We start from the raw sequence: 17253 nt of genomic DNA on the forward strand, positions 1-17253 counted from the left end.
CCTGGGACCAAAGTTCGCCTTGCCTATGACCAAACTGCAGCAGGTTCCATTCTATCACCTAATGGCAGATGCAGAGCAAGTGTTAAGAACAAATCCAAACACCGGTTGCGAATGTGATAACGAACTACATCCATCGCATGCGGAATAGAAACAATCAGTTCGAACCGATTACAAAATTCTGCAACAAGGCCGAAGAAACAACACGGAGGTTTCTAAAGGACAATCCGAACATCCTAGTTTTGAAATCGGATAAAGGCAATAAGACGGTATTGATGGAAGCCAGCGAATACCGACAAAAAATGCTTGAGCTTCTAGAAGACCGAAACACGTACAACCCCATCAACGCAGATCCCACGTCAAGATTCGAAAAACAGAACAATTCCATCGTGAAACGGCTTCGCAATCTGGATCTCATCGACGAAAGAACCAGCCGACAGCTGATGAAGCACAACGCTGTCTGTCCAAGGATCTACGGACAACCGAAGGCCCATAAACCTGGTCTACCACTTCGCCCGGTCGTACCCAACATTACGGCACCTTCGTATAGTCTGTCCAAATTCGTCGGGAAGATCTTCCAACGATCGCTGGTAAGCAGGTACAACATAAGGGATTCGTTTGAATTCTGTGAATTCATTAACAATGTCACCCTACCTGATGAGCATGTACTAATTTCGCTAGATGTGAAGGCGTTGTTCACATCGATCCCCAAATCACTCGTGATGAACAGCATTATCACAAAATGGGATGAAATCAAACCGAACACAAACATCTGTTTGGATTTGTTCCTAGAAATAGTGGAATTCTGCATAGATTCCAGCTATTTTAGGTTTGATGGACAACACTACGAACAAGTGTTTGGGACGGCGATGGGCATCCCACTATCCCCGTACATTGCAGACTGGGTAATGGAAACATTACTAGATACGGTTGTCCGAATGTTGGAAATACCACTGCCATTCATTCGAAAATTCGTTGATGACCTGATAACCGCTATTCCTCTTAGTCGGTTACAGCATGTCATTGACACTTTCAACAGCTATGACATCCACATCCAATTCACTTACGAAATGGAAGTGGACAACAAATTACCGTATCTCGATATGCTCTTAACACGCCACAGCAATCAGAACGTAACAACATCTTGGTACCAAAAGCCCATCGCCAGTGGACGTTTCCTACAGTACCAATCGTTCCACCCCCTCGGCCAAAAACTGAATGTAGCCCAAAATTTTGCGCGCCGAGTGAATCAGCTGTCCACCAATCTCGACGAACAGTCCAAAAGGAAAATCGTTGATGATCAACTAAAGCTGAATGGATATCCAAAGCCGCTCAGAAGCCGAATCATCAACCGAATGAACGAACGGAACACCAATCGCTCCATCCAACACAGCGTACAGAACCTGGAATATACTTACCTTTCTATTCCGAACATACCTCACCTGTCGAACATGATCGACAGGGTCATCAGGCGGGAGTATACACAAGTACGACTCGCCAAGTACAATGTTAGAAAGGTAAACAACATGTTCTCGAAGGTGAAAGATCCTGTGCCGCAAGAAAGCCAATCGAATGTAATCTACCGTGTACCTTGTTCAAACTGCGAAGCCTCCTACGTAGGAATGACAACAAATCGACTACGAACGAGGATGAGTGGACATAAGACGCACTACAACGCACTTGATCGTCTATTGGAACAGGGCAACACAACGACAGATGAAATCGCCAACCTCGGGGAACGCACCGCTCTGATGCATCACAGCATTGCAGAGAATCACCGGTTCGACCTGAAAAATGTGAAAATTGTAGATAGGGCAAACAACACACACACTCTACAGTTTTTAGAAATGTGCCATATTAAAAACACTGCACACGCCGTCAACAAACGGACCGATACAGAAGGGCTTCATGCCGTCTATGCAGGGATCCTACACGAAATAGGGAAGATAAACAAACCAGACAACGAAACCGATGAGAATGCAAACACAACCAATACACAACCACACACACCTTTATAAATCCCCTTCATTTTACACACTCACACACTTTGCCACACAAAACAGTTTGTACGTCAGTCCGGTCGGAGAAAACAGTGACCAAAGCGTAGGCGATAAAAAGTCGAAGAAAATCGTAGGCGATCAAAGTCGATAAAGCCGTCAAGAAAGCTCCACTGAAAATACAGTGAGGTACAAACGGATCGACACAAGAGCACCATAGCGGACACCATTACACCATGACTCCGTATATTGAACGTTTCCAGAAATCTAACAAGAAAACGTGCATCTGTAAGTGTTAGAAAGATAGGGCCCTAAGCCGAAAAATACCTTGTAAAATGTTAACTGTTTGCATAATTTCTTTTTAGAATCCTTGAAAAAGGTTAAATAAATAACCGAAACCGTCGGGTTAAAATGCAATAATCGTTTTTGCAAACGTTTAGAGACTGCCAAGGCCGAAAACACCCCCTCTGCCGGTTCAAACACCAACAGTCGTAACGAAAATCAAAAAAGATAGATAGATAGATAGATAGATAGATAGATAGATAGATAGATAGTGTAGAGTCATATATTATACATTCAAGAGATTGGGAAACACTGAATAAATCCCTGTATGTTGGGAGTGTGTATTGGTGGACACTATGGCACGACTGCTGTTAATATTGTGAGAGAGCATAGTGGTAATCACGTTCAAATGTGTGCGTGCCTTTTTTGTAGATGTAGTTGTGAAACTGTGAGGAAAACATTTGCACTCTTACACCGGATATTAGTTTTTTAATTATTAACCCGTTTTACCCAATTTGATTGGGTAATATTTTCATATGCAATTTGAATAGCCTTTGAATTGGCGTGCATTTTTGTGTGAGGAAAAATTCGTGCTAGTGTTCGTGTGTTGAAATGTCACTTATCTCTATTATTCGTGGTAAGACATCCAAGTGAGGAGGACGCATCGTACGTGGGACCGAGCTACGACGCTACATTTGGCACAGCCGGTACGATTAAAAATGGTAGGTAAAATGGACTTTTTCCAATGAAATTAGTGAAAAACAGTGAAATATGAGAAGTGTTGTGAAATTAATATTCTATGAGGTGTCATTTTATACAAAACAGCCAGGCCAGTTTTCACTGAAGGGCATAATGTTGGCATGATGGCGAGGCCGGATGGAAAAGTCCGTAGCGCTAGAGGCGATGCTAGTCCAACCGCAGGTTGAAGAGCAGAAAATGCAGACTAAAAGCGAGACCGGGAAACCCGAAGCGCTAGGAAGGATTATTTTGTAGCTAGGCCAGCTTTCAAGCTGCAGAGCAAAATGGGGGAGCGAGTCCGGTTCAAAACCGTAGCGCACTGTGATGAACACACCCTAGCTAGTCCAGCATTATGCTGTAGGGCTTCGATGATGACGGAAATTTTCACACATTCTAACACTCACACATGGAACGCCCCGAAAAGGCGGCATAATTAAAAGTGAGCAAAATTTTGCAAGTGAAAAAGAGAGAGAGCAATGAAGAGAGGAAAAATTGCCTGCGACGGTGGCGTCGCAATGCATTGTTGTTGGTAGAATGTCTATTGAGGAAGAGGTAGAAAAAAACGTGTGTGTGCAAAACGCGTGGATGGAAACGACGGGCCGGTGATGGCACGGCAGATGCATGTGAGGTTCGCATGGTTTATTGGTTTGAGTATGGGTGAGCATGAGGGCTTTGATTGAGCGTTTATTAGTGTGAATACGTATTGAAAGGTCTCTCTAGTGATGACAAATCACCTGATGAGATCAAAACTGAACTCAACTTATTACTTGGATTCACTCCAGTCCAAGTAATAAAAATGAAAAAGAGAACCCGCTCTGAGAATCCTCGGCAGGGTATCTCTCAAGAATTTTATTTAGTTCACTTCAACAAAAGTGATCTAAATAACTTGAAATATTTGGAAAAGGCGAAGAAAATGTTTCTTGTCCAAGTGACATGGGAACATTTTCGTAAGCCTGGGGGAAATTTCCAGAACCCAACTCAGTGCCGTCAGTGCCAAGGTTGGGGGCACGGAACGAAACATTGCCACATGGATGCTAAATGCATGATTTGTGGAGGTTCTTCTCACGCCAAGGACAACTGTCCGGTAAGGGAAGATACCAGGAAGTTTAAATGTACGAATTGCGGTGGCAACCATAAGTCAAACTTTTGGGATTGCCCTATCCGCAAAAAAGTTGTCGAATCACGTGCCCGGCAGATGAATGGGAACGCTAGTCGTACCCGAAACTCTGCAGGTAGAATTTCTAACAACACAAATTCTTCCATCAACGATCGGTTGAATAATTTTCATACCGCTCGTACCTATTCGCCGGAGGTAGTTAACCACCAAACAAACCTTAGAGCGAATAATCTACCCTCCAGCAGTGGAGTGAGTAATATTTCTAATTTTGTTCAAACGAATCGAGCTACCTATGCCCATGTTGCTGCAGGTAAGCAAAATTCAAATAATTCCTATCACCAAACATCAAATTCGGAAAATGCACGTGATTCAGGCATGTCTGCTTCCGATTTTGACTTTTTATCTGAACAATTGCAACAAATGATTGATGCAATGTTCAAAACTCAAACTATGGCTGAAGCAGTCCAAGTTGGAGTTAAATTTACAAATAAAATAGTAATTGGATTACGTTTTGGTAATGGATCCAAATAAATTTTTGAACATTTTAAATTGGAATGCTCGTTCTCTAAATGGCAAAGAGGATGAGCTATTCCATTTTTTAACAGTTAATAATGTGCATATTGCAGTTATTACTGAAACTTATCTAAAACCTGGGTCTTCAATCAAACGAAACCCAAACTATTTTATTTATAGAAATGATCGCCTAGATGGAGCATGTGGTGGAGTTGCTATCATCGTTGACAGGCGCATCAAGCACCAAATTTTTTCATCATTCGAAACCAAAGTTTTTGAAACTTTGGGTGTTTCTGTTGAAACAAACTTTGGTAAACATACTTTCATTGCGGCCTACTTGCCTTTTCAATGCACTGGCCAGCAAATAGATTTTCTTAAATCTGATTTGCGAAAATTAATTCGCAACAGGTCCAAATTTTTCATAATTGGTGATTTTAATGCGAAACACCGTTCGTGGAATAATCTTCAGTCCAATTCAAACGGCAGGATTTTATTTGATCAGTGCTCTTCAGGATATTTTTCTATTCTATATCCCGATAGCCCCACTTGTTTTTCTTCTGCTAGAAATCCCTCAACAATTGATTTGGTCTTAACAGACTCAAGTCAGCATTGTAGCCAATTGATTACTCATGCTGACTTTGATTCTGACCATCTTCCTGTAACATTTCAAATTTCCCATGAAGCGATTTTTAATCCCATCAGCTCTACTTTCAATTATCACAGAGCTGACTGGGATACATATAAAACATACATCGATAGCCATTTAGATGTTAATGTTTCATTGGAAACACATTTTGATATTGACAATGCCCTTGAAACTTTGACTAGTACTATAGTCGAAGCTAGAAGCGCATCAATACCAAAGTGTGAAGTCAAATTCGACTCAGTTATTATTGACGACGATCTGAAACTTCTGATCCGTCTTAAAAATGTGAGAAGAAGACAATTCCAACGAACTCGAGATCCTGCTTTGAAAGTAATCTGGCAGGATCTTCAGAAGGAAATTAAAAAACGTTTCACCGAATTGAGAAACAAAAATTTTGCAAATAAAGTTTCTCAATTAAACCCCGGCTCTAAGCCGTTTTGGAAATTGACAAAAATTTTGAAAAAACCTCAGAAGCCTATTCCTGCGCTGAAAGAGGATAACAAAATATTATTAACTAATTCTGAAAAAGCACAAAAACTTGCCAAACAGTTTGAAAGTGCGCATAATTTCAGTATAGGTCTCACTAGTCCAATAGAACATCAGGTTGCCCGCGAATTCGAAAACATTCTCAATCATGAGAACATTTTCGACAATTCATTGGGCACTGATTTGGACGAAGTGAGATCTATTATAAAGAAGTTTAAGAATATGAAAGCTCCGGGTGATGACGGAATTTTCTATATTCTCATCAAAAAACTTCCAGAAAGTTGCTTATCATTTTTGGTTAATATATTTAACAAATGTTTTCAGTTAGCATATTTTCCTGAAAAATGGAAAAATGCTAAAGTTGTTCCAATTTTGAAGCCTGACAAAAATCCTGCCGAAGCTTCTAGTTATCGTCCAATTAGCTTACTGTCATCTATCAGTAAACTTTTTGAAAAACTTATTTTAAATAGAATGATGATTCATATTGATGAAAATTCTATTTTTGCCAATGAGCAGTTCGGATTCCGCCATGGTCATTCGACTACTCATCAACTTTTACGGGTAACGAATTTCATTCGTTCCAATAAATCTGAAGGTTACTCCACTGGTGTAGCGCTTCTTGACATAGAAAAAGCATTCGATAGTGTTTGGCACGAAGGCTTGATCGTAAAATTGAAACATTTTAATTTTCCACTATATATTATTAAAATTATTCAAAACTATTTATCGGATCGAACACTTCAGGTAAATTATCAAAATTCCAAGTCAGATAGATTACCTGTAAGAGCTGGTGTTCCACAAGGCAGCATACTGGGACCAATCTTATATAATATTTTTACCTCCGACTTACCTGATTTGCCACAGGGATGTCAAAAATCGTTATTTGCAGATGACACAGGAATCTCAGCCAAGGGGCGAAGTTTGCGTGTTATTTGTAGTAGATTGCAAAAAAGTTTAGATATTTTTTCTTCTTATTTGCAAAAATGGAAGATTTCTCCAAATGCTTCCAAAACTCAACTTATCATATTCCCACATAAGCCAAGAGCTCTTTATTTGAAACCCTCAAGTAGACATGTTGTCACTATGAGGGGAACTCCAATAAATTGGTCGGAAGAAGTTAAGTATCTAGGGCTCTTACTAGATAAAAACTTAACTTTTAAAAACCACATAGAAAGCATTCAAACTAAGTGCAATAAATACATTAAGTGTTTATACCCACTTATTAATAGAAAATCAAAACTTTGTCGCAAAAACAAATTTTTGATTTATAAACAAATTTTCAGACCGACCATGTTGTACGCTGTCCCAATATGGTCGAGCTGTTGCAATACCAGAAAGAAGCAACTTCAGAGGATTCAAAATAAAATTTTGAAAATGATTCTGAAGTTGCCTCCCTGGTATAGCACTAATGAGTTGCATCAAATTTCTAATATTGAAACATTGGAACAGATGTCAACTAAAATCATTGCCAACTTTCGTCAAAAATCGTTGCAGTCTTCTATTGCTACGATTAGCTCTTTGTATAATTAGTTTAAGGTGGGTTAGGGTTAGGATAAATTGAAAAAAAAAATGTATTTCTGACACGCAGGTGAAAAATAAAGCCTGCAAAAAATCTTAACTGCTACAGCAAATGAAATGTAATATGTTATTAATTAGTATTGATAATAGCTTAAATTTATTTCACCAAATTAGGATGATAGTGTGTTATTAATACACAGAACACCTAAATTAAGTTGAAGAATGTAAAAATTGATTGAGATACTAATAAAGATTATTAAAAAAAAAAAAAAAAAAAAAAAAAAAAAAAAAAAAAAAAAAAAAAAAAAAAAGTGTGAATAAGAGTGTGTGTGTTTTATGCTGCGGCTGAACCCAAGAGGAAGGACAGTTCAAACAAACGAATACAGAGTACAGTTTGGAATGTACAGTGCGTGAAGACGGTCGAAAAAGCAAAACTCTCCACGATCAAGGAAGGCGTGCGAATCAAATTCTAAGTGAAGCTTAGTGAAAGTGGCAAAAAATCAATCATGATGCAGGTAATGGATTGATGAAAAATTGAGAGCTAAAACTAAATGCCGAAACCAAAGTGAATGGCGAATTCGCAAGATTCTAAATTATATCTAGTGGAGTGAACACCATCGTACATATTTTCGTTTCAGATGAGCCTGCGTGACAAGTCAAAATGGCCGCTGGAGCCATTCAACGATTCTGTCGATACACAAGACATGCGCAGAGAGTGGGAAGAATGGCATCGCGCATTTGAGCTTCTTCTGGAATTACGAGATGTGGAGGAACAGCATGACAAGTTGGTGCTGCTGTTGACTGTTGGTGGCCGCGGACTGCAGCGGATCTATTATAATCTCGGCCCGGTCGCGGAAGAAATTTACCCGGAGCCGGTGAAGGTCCCGTACTGTCCGGAGGAAGTGCCAGAGTACGACAACGCGGTGAAGCGACTGAACAAATTCTTTGTCGGTAAACGAAATGAGCGCATCGAACTGGAAGTGTTTCGCTCTTTGAAACAAGGTAGTGATGAAAACTTCAACAACTTTCTTCTGCGCCTTCGTGCGCAGGCTGCGCGGTGTGAATTCAAGGACAGGGAAGAGAAAGAGATCCTGCAGCAAGTCACGATGGGGGCACATGATGAACGGGTACGCGACAAGGGATTGGAAGACGTAATGGATCTAGATGAGATAACGAGCTATGCTGTTAATCGCGAGATTCTCGCGAGGCAAAAAGAAAAATCGAAACCGATGAGTGGTGAATTGCCTTCGGGGTCTGTAGCGGCAGTAAAGCAAGAATGGGCCTCGAAACCACGAATGAGGAGCGACATGAAGTATTTCAAATCCGAATTCAACAGAGGAAAACGACAAGGAAGTACCCAGGGAGAGTGTAGCCGCTGTGGAGCATACAGGCATTCATCAAGTTCAACGAATTGCCCGGCTCGGAACGCAAGGTGCAACCAGTGCGGGCAGATCGGACATTTTGCACGCAAGTGTCGTGATTCTCGAAGCGGACCAAAGAAACGCGCCATGTGGAAGCGGTCGACTGACGAAACCAACTCGTTGCGGGAGAATGAGGACTGGATTGAAGAGCTTCCTCGTCGGCCGAAAACCGAGGATATTTCTAAGGTATAGAAAATAAGCTGATAATTTTTTTTATCATATTGATGTTGGGCCCAAAAATAGAAGACTGAATTCGATAAATAAAAAGGCTGTAAATGTTTTCTTTTCGTGTCCTTTTATTTTAGAGCGACCAAAACTGCAGCAACGATGGCATTGTTACATGTCTAATCGATCGATGTTCTGTAAATTTTCTGGTCGATTCCGGTTCATCCATTAATGCAGTGACAACGGAAATTTGGGCAGAACTGAACAAAAAGCAGGCAAAGCTGTCCAAGAAGAAATCCCCACTCGATCGTCGGTTCTCTGCATATGCAAGCCAGGAGCCCCTAAGGGTGTTGGAAGTATTTGAGGCTTGGATTTCTGTGAATCCATCGAAGCCAAAAAGTTACGTTGAATTCTTCGTAATCGAAGGAGCGAATAAATGTTTACTGAGTAAACGAACTGCAGAAGACCTGAAACTGTTGAAGGTAGGACTGGATGTACAAAACGTTGAAGTCAAGCGGAATCCTTTCCCAAAATTTCCGGGCGTCCAGGTACTTTCTTCTCTGAATGAAATTTAAGGAATACGAGTGATATATTTTTTGTTATGTAGGTAAAATTATCTATTGATGAGGCCGTTCCCCCGAGGAAGATTTCGTACCTTCGGGTGCCTGAACCAATGGTGAGGAAGGTCGAAGATAAAATCGATGAAATGCTACGGTTGGATATAATTGAACCGGTTGAAGGTGTTCCGGAATGGATTTCACCTATGGTCGTTATTCCGAAGGGATCGAACGACGTTCGGCTTTGTATCAATATGAAGTTCCCAAACGAAGCTATCCAACGGGAACATTTTCCGCTGCCAGTGATTGATACGTTGCTCAACAAGTTGAAAGGATCCAGGTACTTTTCGCGCTTGGATATTACCTCGGCATACCACCATGTCGAACTGCACCCGGATTCCCGGAGTATTACCACTTTCATGACTAGCCGTGGACTGATGCGCTTCAAAAGGCTTATGTTCGGGATAAACTGCGCCCCCGAGATATTTCAGCGCATTATGACTGAAATGCTGGAAGGGATCGAAGGGATCATCGTGTATATCGACGATGTGATTGTATCAGGACGAACGCTGCAAGAACACAACGCCCGATTGCAAAAAGTGCTTGCAGTTTTGGAACAGAATCATGCCATGTTGAACAAGAGCAAGTGTGTCTACGGGGTGCCGGAAATGGAGGTATTTGGTTTCAGAGTTAGTGCAGCGGGAATCAGTCCCTCGGCGGAGAAATCGTCAGCCATAAAGAACTTTCGGGTGCCACAGTCCAAGGAGGAGGTCAGAAGTTTCCTGGGCTTAGTTAATTTCGTTGGGCATTTCGTACCACACTTGTCGACAAGAACAGAACCACTCCGCCAATTCGTACGAGGAACCGTAGATTCGTTTGGACAGGAACAACTTGCAGCTTTCAACGATTTGAAGAAAGAACTTTCTCAAAACGTGAGAACGCTAGGATTCTATGACCCACAAGATATCACGGAGCTATATGTCGATGCTTCTGCTGTAGGATTAGGTGCAGTTCTCGTGCAGAGGGATGAAGACAACATACCGAGAATCATCAGTTTTGCGTCGAAAGGATTATCGTCGACCGAACGTATCTATCCTCAAACACAGCGAGAGGCGCTCGCCGTCGTGTGGGCGGTAGAGAAGTTTTATCTCTATTTGTATGGGCTCAGATTTAGCATCTTTTCCGACCACAAGGCACTAGAGTACATCTTTAGTGGGAAGCATAGGGATGGACGTCGAGCGTGCTCTAGAGCAGAATCATGGGCCTTGCGCTTGCAGCCTTATGATTTTGAGGTGAAATACATCCCTGGCTCGACCAATATATTGGACATTCTGTCTCGCCTGTGTCCCCAAGATGAACCACCCTTCGACGAAGCCTCGGAACATTTTCTGTTTGCGATTGGAGAGGGTCCACTAGCAATAACTCTGGAAGAAATAAGAGTGGAAACGGCCAACGACGAAGTGCTTCCGGCAGTTATCATTGCCCTTGAGAATAATGAATGGCCTGAAAAACTCTTCCGATACCAAGCTTTCGCGAATGAATTGGGAGTTATTGATCAAGTTGTGGTACGTAACGATAGAATTGTTCTACCCAAGAAGCTGCGCTCTAGAGCTTTGGACATAGCTCATCGAGGTCATCCGGGAATTGTCACAATGCGGCGAAACCTTAGAGAAAGGGTTTGGTGGCCTTGCATGGATCGCGAGGTAACTGAGAGAGTTCAAGAGTGTCTAGGATGCACGGCTGTAAGCAGGCAATTTCCACCAGAACCGATGCTCAGGAAAGAGATGTCGGAAAGAGCGTGGCAAGAAATTGCCATTGATTTTTTCACAGCAAAGGAGTGCGCAACGTTCCTTGTGGCAGTTGATTATTTTAGCCGGTATTTGAAGGTAATCGAGATGAAGACCACGACAGCTGCGAAAACCATTGAAGCCCTGGAAGCGATTTTTGCTGAACAGTCCTACCCCGAGAAAATTCGCTGTGATAATGGACCGCCTTTTTCCAGCGAAGAATTTTCGATGTACTGTCAAGGTAAGATTCATTGTTGTTTGTTAAAGAAGGGGAGTTTATTATCAATTCACTATTCATTGATAGGTAAGGGCATCAAGTTGATACACACAATTCCATACTGGCCTCAGATGAACGGTCTCGTCGAAAGACAAACCCAGGGCATCTTGAGGGCCTTGCGTATCGCGAAAGTAATGAAGCAGGATTGGCGCAAGGCTGTCACCGAGTACGTTCATGCTTATAACACTACTCCGCACTCTGTCACGGAGACGGCGCCATTGGAGCTCTTATTGGGCAGGCCAGTTAAGGATATGCTACCATCGGTCAGAACCGAGCCAGAGTTGCGGTACGAAAGTATTCGCGACAACGATGCAATGAAAAAGATGGCAGGGAAAATTTATGCGGATAAAAGACGACATGCAAAGTCATCTGACATCTCCGTCGGGGATATGGTGATGATAAGAAACTACGACATGGGAAAGCTGGAGCCCAATTTCCGAGTGGAGCGTTTCAAGGTGATTGAAAAAGTAGGAAGTGACACGATTGTAATGAGCGAAGAAGGGGTTAAGTATCGACGCCCAATAAGTCACCTCAAGAAATGGCCATCGCCGAAATCAACGTTGGAGGAAGAACCGTTACTTTCGGGTACAACGCCAGCGATACCAGCGAATGAAGGATCGAAACCTGACATAACTCTTCCCCAAACCACAGGAACAAGAAAACGCAAATCGTCCGTGCACCATGGTGCTGAACCAAAACGTTCAGCTAGGTCCAGGAGATCACCTACGCGATACAGTCCGTAGAAAGCGTTCAAGTTAAAGTTGCAGACCTGTTGCATTTATTTTATTTTTTCTTTTATAAATAAAACTAAAAAAAACACATTTTATTACTCTCTTGTTTGTTTTATTTCTTCGGAGTGGAGAAAGGATGTAGAGTCATATATTATACATTCAAGAGATTGGGAAACACTGAATAAATCCCTGTATGTTGGGAGTGTGTATTGGTGGACACTATGGCACGACTGCTGTTAATATTGTGAGAGAGCATTATTCGTGGTAAGACATCCAAGTGAGGAGGACGCATCGTACGTGGGACCGAGCTACGACGCTACAGATAGATAGATAGATCACACTTAATTTGATATGCCGGGATCTCAGCATTTTCTCAAACTTTCGCCGAGATCCGCACAGCCGAGCGCTCGGCAAACAACAACATTACCGAAATCTCAGCAACTTTGACAGTTAATTACTGAGATTCGGCAACTGCTTTGCTGAGAATCAGCTAACAAATGTCATTTTTACTGAGATATCAGTTTTTAAGTTTGCTGAGTAGTCGGCTGTGCGCGGAAAGCCGAGCTCGCGAATATTTCTTGAGTGTGTAGATAGATAGATAGATAGATAGATAATAAATAAAATAATCTATTTGCTCAAGTCGATACCAATTCTAAAATCTCATCTCTCATCTTCTTCGACTGCACTGCACGTGGATCAAAACAACAGTCCTTTGCATTCTGCAAAGTGCATCAATTCCCCAATTCCCAAAGCTGAACAAGAGCAATACGTACTCTTCAGAAGCACAACTGAACAAGCATCACGAGCTACCATCATACCAGAAAGAAACAATAAAATTTCAATAGTCTTTGATCAAAAGAGCTTTTCTGTGCGGATGTATGTAGGTTGTTTGGTGAAATGCAATGGAAGTCACACGTACCTACCTACCTAGGAATGGAAATCGGGTCCAATTGAAACGAATAGGTGCATGAAATGTAGACGACAGCTGCTTTACAGAGTGGAGAAAGTTCGTTAAAAGCTCCTTGGGGAGCAAATTATGTTTACGTTCTCTTGATTTGCTGCAAACGTTATTGTGTGGGCATCGCTTTATTGATTGTTTGCTATTCGAAGAGTATGATTTTCCTTTTTTCTGTTTTTGAGTCATTTTTAACATTCTGGTTGGTTCAACCTTTTCTATCGTAATGATGTGCAGTTTTGTTAGCTTAAAGATTACTATTAAGACCTTTTGAATACTTACTTAGGGTAAGTGTGCCCATTGTTGTGGTATTAAGGTAAATTCATTTTAAAAACGATGATCGTACCATCTAATGAAGGGTTGCAAAACGTTAGTTGGTAGTTTTCTATCCAAATTTGCTTGGAAAAATATAAAAACTATCGTTTCTCTCTGTTTTCGATCATAAATCGCTTACCACAACATTAGGCACACTGTTCCTATTATGGATGTAAAATTTAATTTTGGTTCCTATTGTTGCGGTATCCCATTGAAATCATATGGGATACCGCAACATTAGGAACACTACCGCAACAATAGGAACACAGCAGCAAAAAATTTAAGGAAAATATTTTTTTAAAATAGGTTCTTGGGTAAATCTTAAGCACACAAATGGTGCAATCTCATAATTTAAGCATAATACATCTATTAAAAATGCCTTTTGGTAATATTTCAGTCGAAAAAGTGCTCAATTGCCACTACCGCAACAATAGGTACTACCACAACGAAGGGAACAATTACCCTATGGGGATTTCTTTACTCTCTAGTAAAATGTATCAATTTTCTACGATAAGGTACACCGGGGCAAGTTGAAACGGGTGGGGCAAGATGAAACAGCGGGTAAAATAATGTTTTCTAATGTTGATAAACAGTTTGATCGTCATAACACATAGTTTTTGATTCAAACAATCTTTTAGCGAAGGAAAAATTTCTAAATTGTATTGAAATCCATTTCAAAACTTCGTGTTCAATCTTGCCCCACCCGTTTCAACTTGCCCCGGTGTACCTTACTTGGGAATCCTTGTAGAGGTGTTCATGTCGCACGTCCTCGTTTCGCGTGACCCACTTCCACTTTTGCACCCGATATTCTGTAGAACTTTTGATGACATCGACGATGAAGCTCTTCCCTGATAAAAAGTATCATAAAAATACGATAAATTTTATTGTTACAACACCATTTTTTCGAAAAATATTCACCATTAAACATATTGTAATTTACACAACACACTCACCATCACCCCTATTGTTCTATACCATTCGGCGAATGGTAAATGGCACTTTTACAATAAAAAATGGTGGTCGTTATGTATCTTAACCATAAAATTTTGAGAAAATTTTCATACACTTTTTCGCGAAAAACAATAGAATGTATTGTGTTTTTATGAGACATTTTCAGGGCAATTTTCAAAAGATAACAATATATTTTAATGTTTTTTCATTGTTCTTACAATACAAATACAATTAATTAAATGGCGTCAAATGAATCGTTGTTACAATAAAAATACAATAATATTTGTTGTTATTTGTAAGCAGTTTTCGCTTTTGAAAATCCATAGAATTTATATTTCCCGCTAACATTTATATCCAGCATTTACGAGCACTAACGTCCGCCAGAATGATATGCACATTTTATGATAAGAATCAAACACTCTGATGTATGTCTGGTATGTATTGCTTGGCAGCTGTTGATAAGATCTATCTTCAATCTTTTCAAATAACTGCCAAATATCACAAGTCAGACCTCAGGTCGTATGATCCATATCATAAATCGTTCACAATTCATGTGGCCATTAGTATCTGTAAATGCTGGAGAAAAATGTTACCGAGAAATATGAATTCTTTGGTTTTTCAAAGGTGAAATCTGTTTACATAACAACAAATATTATTGCATGTTTATTTTAACATCGGTTCAATTGACCCCATTAAACTAATTGTATTTGTATTGTTATCAATGGCAGTTTACTATTTACTAGATTCCTTTAATTTATTGGAAAACATTAGAAAAATCATTGTTCATCTTTTTCTTGTCTTAACATCCTCACTTGGCTAAACCTGCTTTTCAGCTAGTTTTCTATAAGTACTTCCTCAGTTATTCATTGAGAGCTTCCTCTGCCAACACGGCTTGACGTCTGTCAGTTTTAGCGAATAACATTTGATAACCGAAACATCTACTGTACTCAAATTTAAAACGAAAACTATAAAAAATGTGACAAGTGATTTTGTATTTGATTATACAAACATGATCCAAGCAACAATAATGCTTATTGTTATTCATTTGTTACAAATTGTTTTTAAGTGTAATTGAGAAATAAACTCTTTTTTAATAAAAAGTCCATGAGAACTTTGCAGGCACTTTTGCAACTATTTAAAAACAACTTAAATTATTTTTTACTGATAGTAACTTTAAATTATTATAGAACTATTGAAAAACAATCGAATCAATCAGTTACTAATAAAGCTAATGTTCACTTATTGTACGAACTATATGGGCTTGATTTCTATTGTAAAAAGTAACAATATATCTACTATGTGTTTTATTGTGAACAATAAAACCAGTCATTTGTTAATAATATTTACCATGTAAAGAATGGTAATTTTTTATCCGGGTTGGCCAAATGTTGGCGATCCAATTGGTTGCTGTTTGGGCTCGTTTAGATGTTAACCATCAATGTTAACTTCTTTTCCCGATCAGCCTGGATAGCTGTGTAGTGTCGGTAGCGGTTGTCTCAATTGACTAAGAGTAACACTACGGACCGCCTGATCCAGTGGTAAGAGTCCTCTAAACAGATGACCCATAATTCATGGTGTTATGCGGCTTTATGCTTACCGTGCCAAGGAATGAATGGTTAGGGGGGTCTAATAAAAACCTAATCACAAACCGAGCCTGCGAAGAATTAGGGCGTCCTCCACAGTATTACGCTCTTACTGCGCTAACCGGAGCAATAGTACAGTGGACCTTGCGTTTCTCCGAGATAATCAGTTGCCCTTCTTAAGACGAAACTAGATCCATTTCCTCACTTTTTGGTTTTTGATTTTTTATAAAATAACGAAGCAATATTTTCAAAATCGGTTTTCGTGCACATGTAGAGTATGGATCAAGGAATCTCCTGATTTTTTTCCAGATGGAAAATGTTTTTAGTTTTTGCAGAAACCATTTTTAAGTAAAATTTCACAAAAAATGGTTTCTGCAAAATCGAAAAACATTTTCCACCTGGAAAAAAAATCAGGAGATTCCTTGATCCATACTCTACATGTGCACGAAAACCGATTTTGAAAATATTGCTTCGTTATTTTATAAAAAATCAAAAACTAAAAAAATGAGGAAATGCTACCAGTTTCGCCTTAACACTTCAGCGCGCGCGCAGTTGTAAAGAGTACAACACTACCAAAAAACCTCGCTCTTCGTATACAGCGTGAGCGCGGTGCAGTTTCGGTAGCTTGATGGCGCGCGTCCTGAAAGGTTAAGGATATAGTTGCTGGGGTTACAAAATGGCAGCGAGTATGGCCGCCACTCTCTCTCTCTTACACCTCCCTCCCCTCACCCTAGTCATCGAGTACCGCGGAAGTAAGCAAAGAAATCCTCAAAAATATACGTACTTACCTTCTCAAAATGCACTTAGGTTGCTACTGGTGGCAGACAACTATATTTTTGCAATTTCTCATCGTAATAGGCTGTTTTACCTCACGCAAATATGACAGGAAAAGGCCTACTTTCCCACACCAAATTAACAGTGCTGTAATGGTTCATTACAGCACTGATTTGCGTTGCGTAATGAACCATTACAGCACTGTTTTCAGTTTTGATCAACTTCTTGATGCTTTCTGAACGCAGTTTTGAAAAATTGTGACAACTACTCTGTATAACCTGCTATGATCAGATTTTCTTAAACATGGCTATGAGCAGCAGTGTGCAGTTTGATGCAAAAGTTTTGTTAATAACTATCCTCAAGCGGTAATTTATGAACTTGCAAAAAACGTTGTACGCAACTCGGTGCAGAACTAGATTTTTACAGCACTCGTCGTAATTATC

At 40.2% G+C, this 17253-nt stretch overlaps 2 protein-coding genes across 2 annotated transcripts; both read left to right on the plus strand.

The window, feature by feature from the left end:
- Positions 1-137: 137 nt before the first annotated feature.
- LOC134290946 (uncharacterized) lies at positions 138-2015 on the plus strand. Its single transcript, XM_062858179.1, has one exon. The coding sequence runs from the start codon at positions 138-140 to the stop codon at positions 2013-2015; it is 1878 nt and encodes a 625-aa protein (XP_062714163.1).
- A 5788-nt stretch (positions 2016-7803) lies between these two features.
- Positions 7804-12244, plus strand: LOC134290947 (uncharacterized protein K02A2.6-like). The gene is made up of 5 exons (XM_062858180.1): positions 7804-7809; positions 7933-8901; positions 9021-9428; positions 9488-11465; positions 11529-12244. The coding sequence occupies exons 1-5, from the start codon at positions 7804-7806 to the stop codon at positions 12242-12244; spliced, it is 4077 nt and encodes a 1358-aa protein (XP_062714164.1).
- The last annotated feature ends 5009 nt before the right edge of the window (positions 12245-17253 follow it).

The sequence above is a fragment of the Aedes albopictus genome, chromosome 3 (genome assembly GCF_035046485.1).
Source record: "Aedes albopictus strain Foshan chromosome 3, AalbF5, whole genome shotgun sequence".
NCBI classification, from domain to species: Eukaryota; Metazoa; Arthropoda; class Insecta; order Diptera; family Culicidae; genus Aedes; species Aedes albopictus.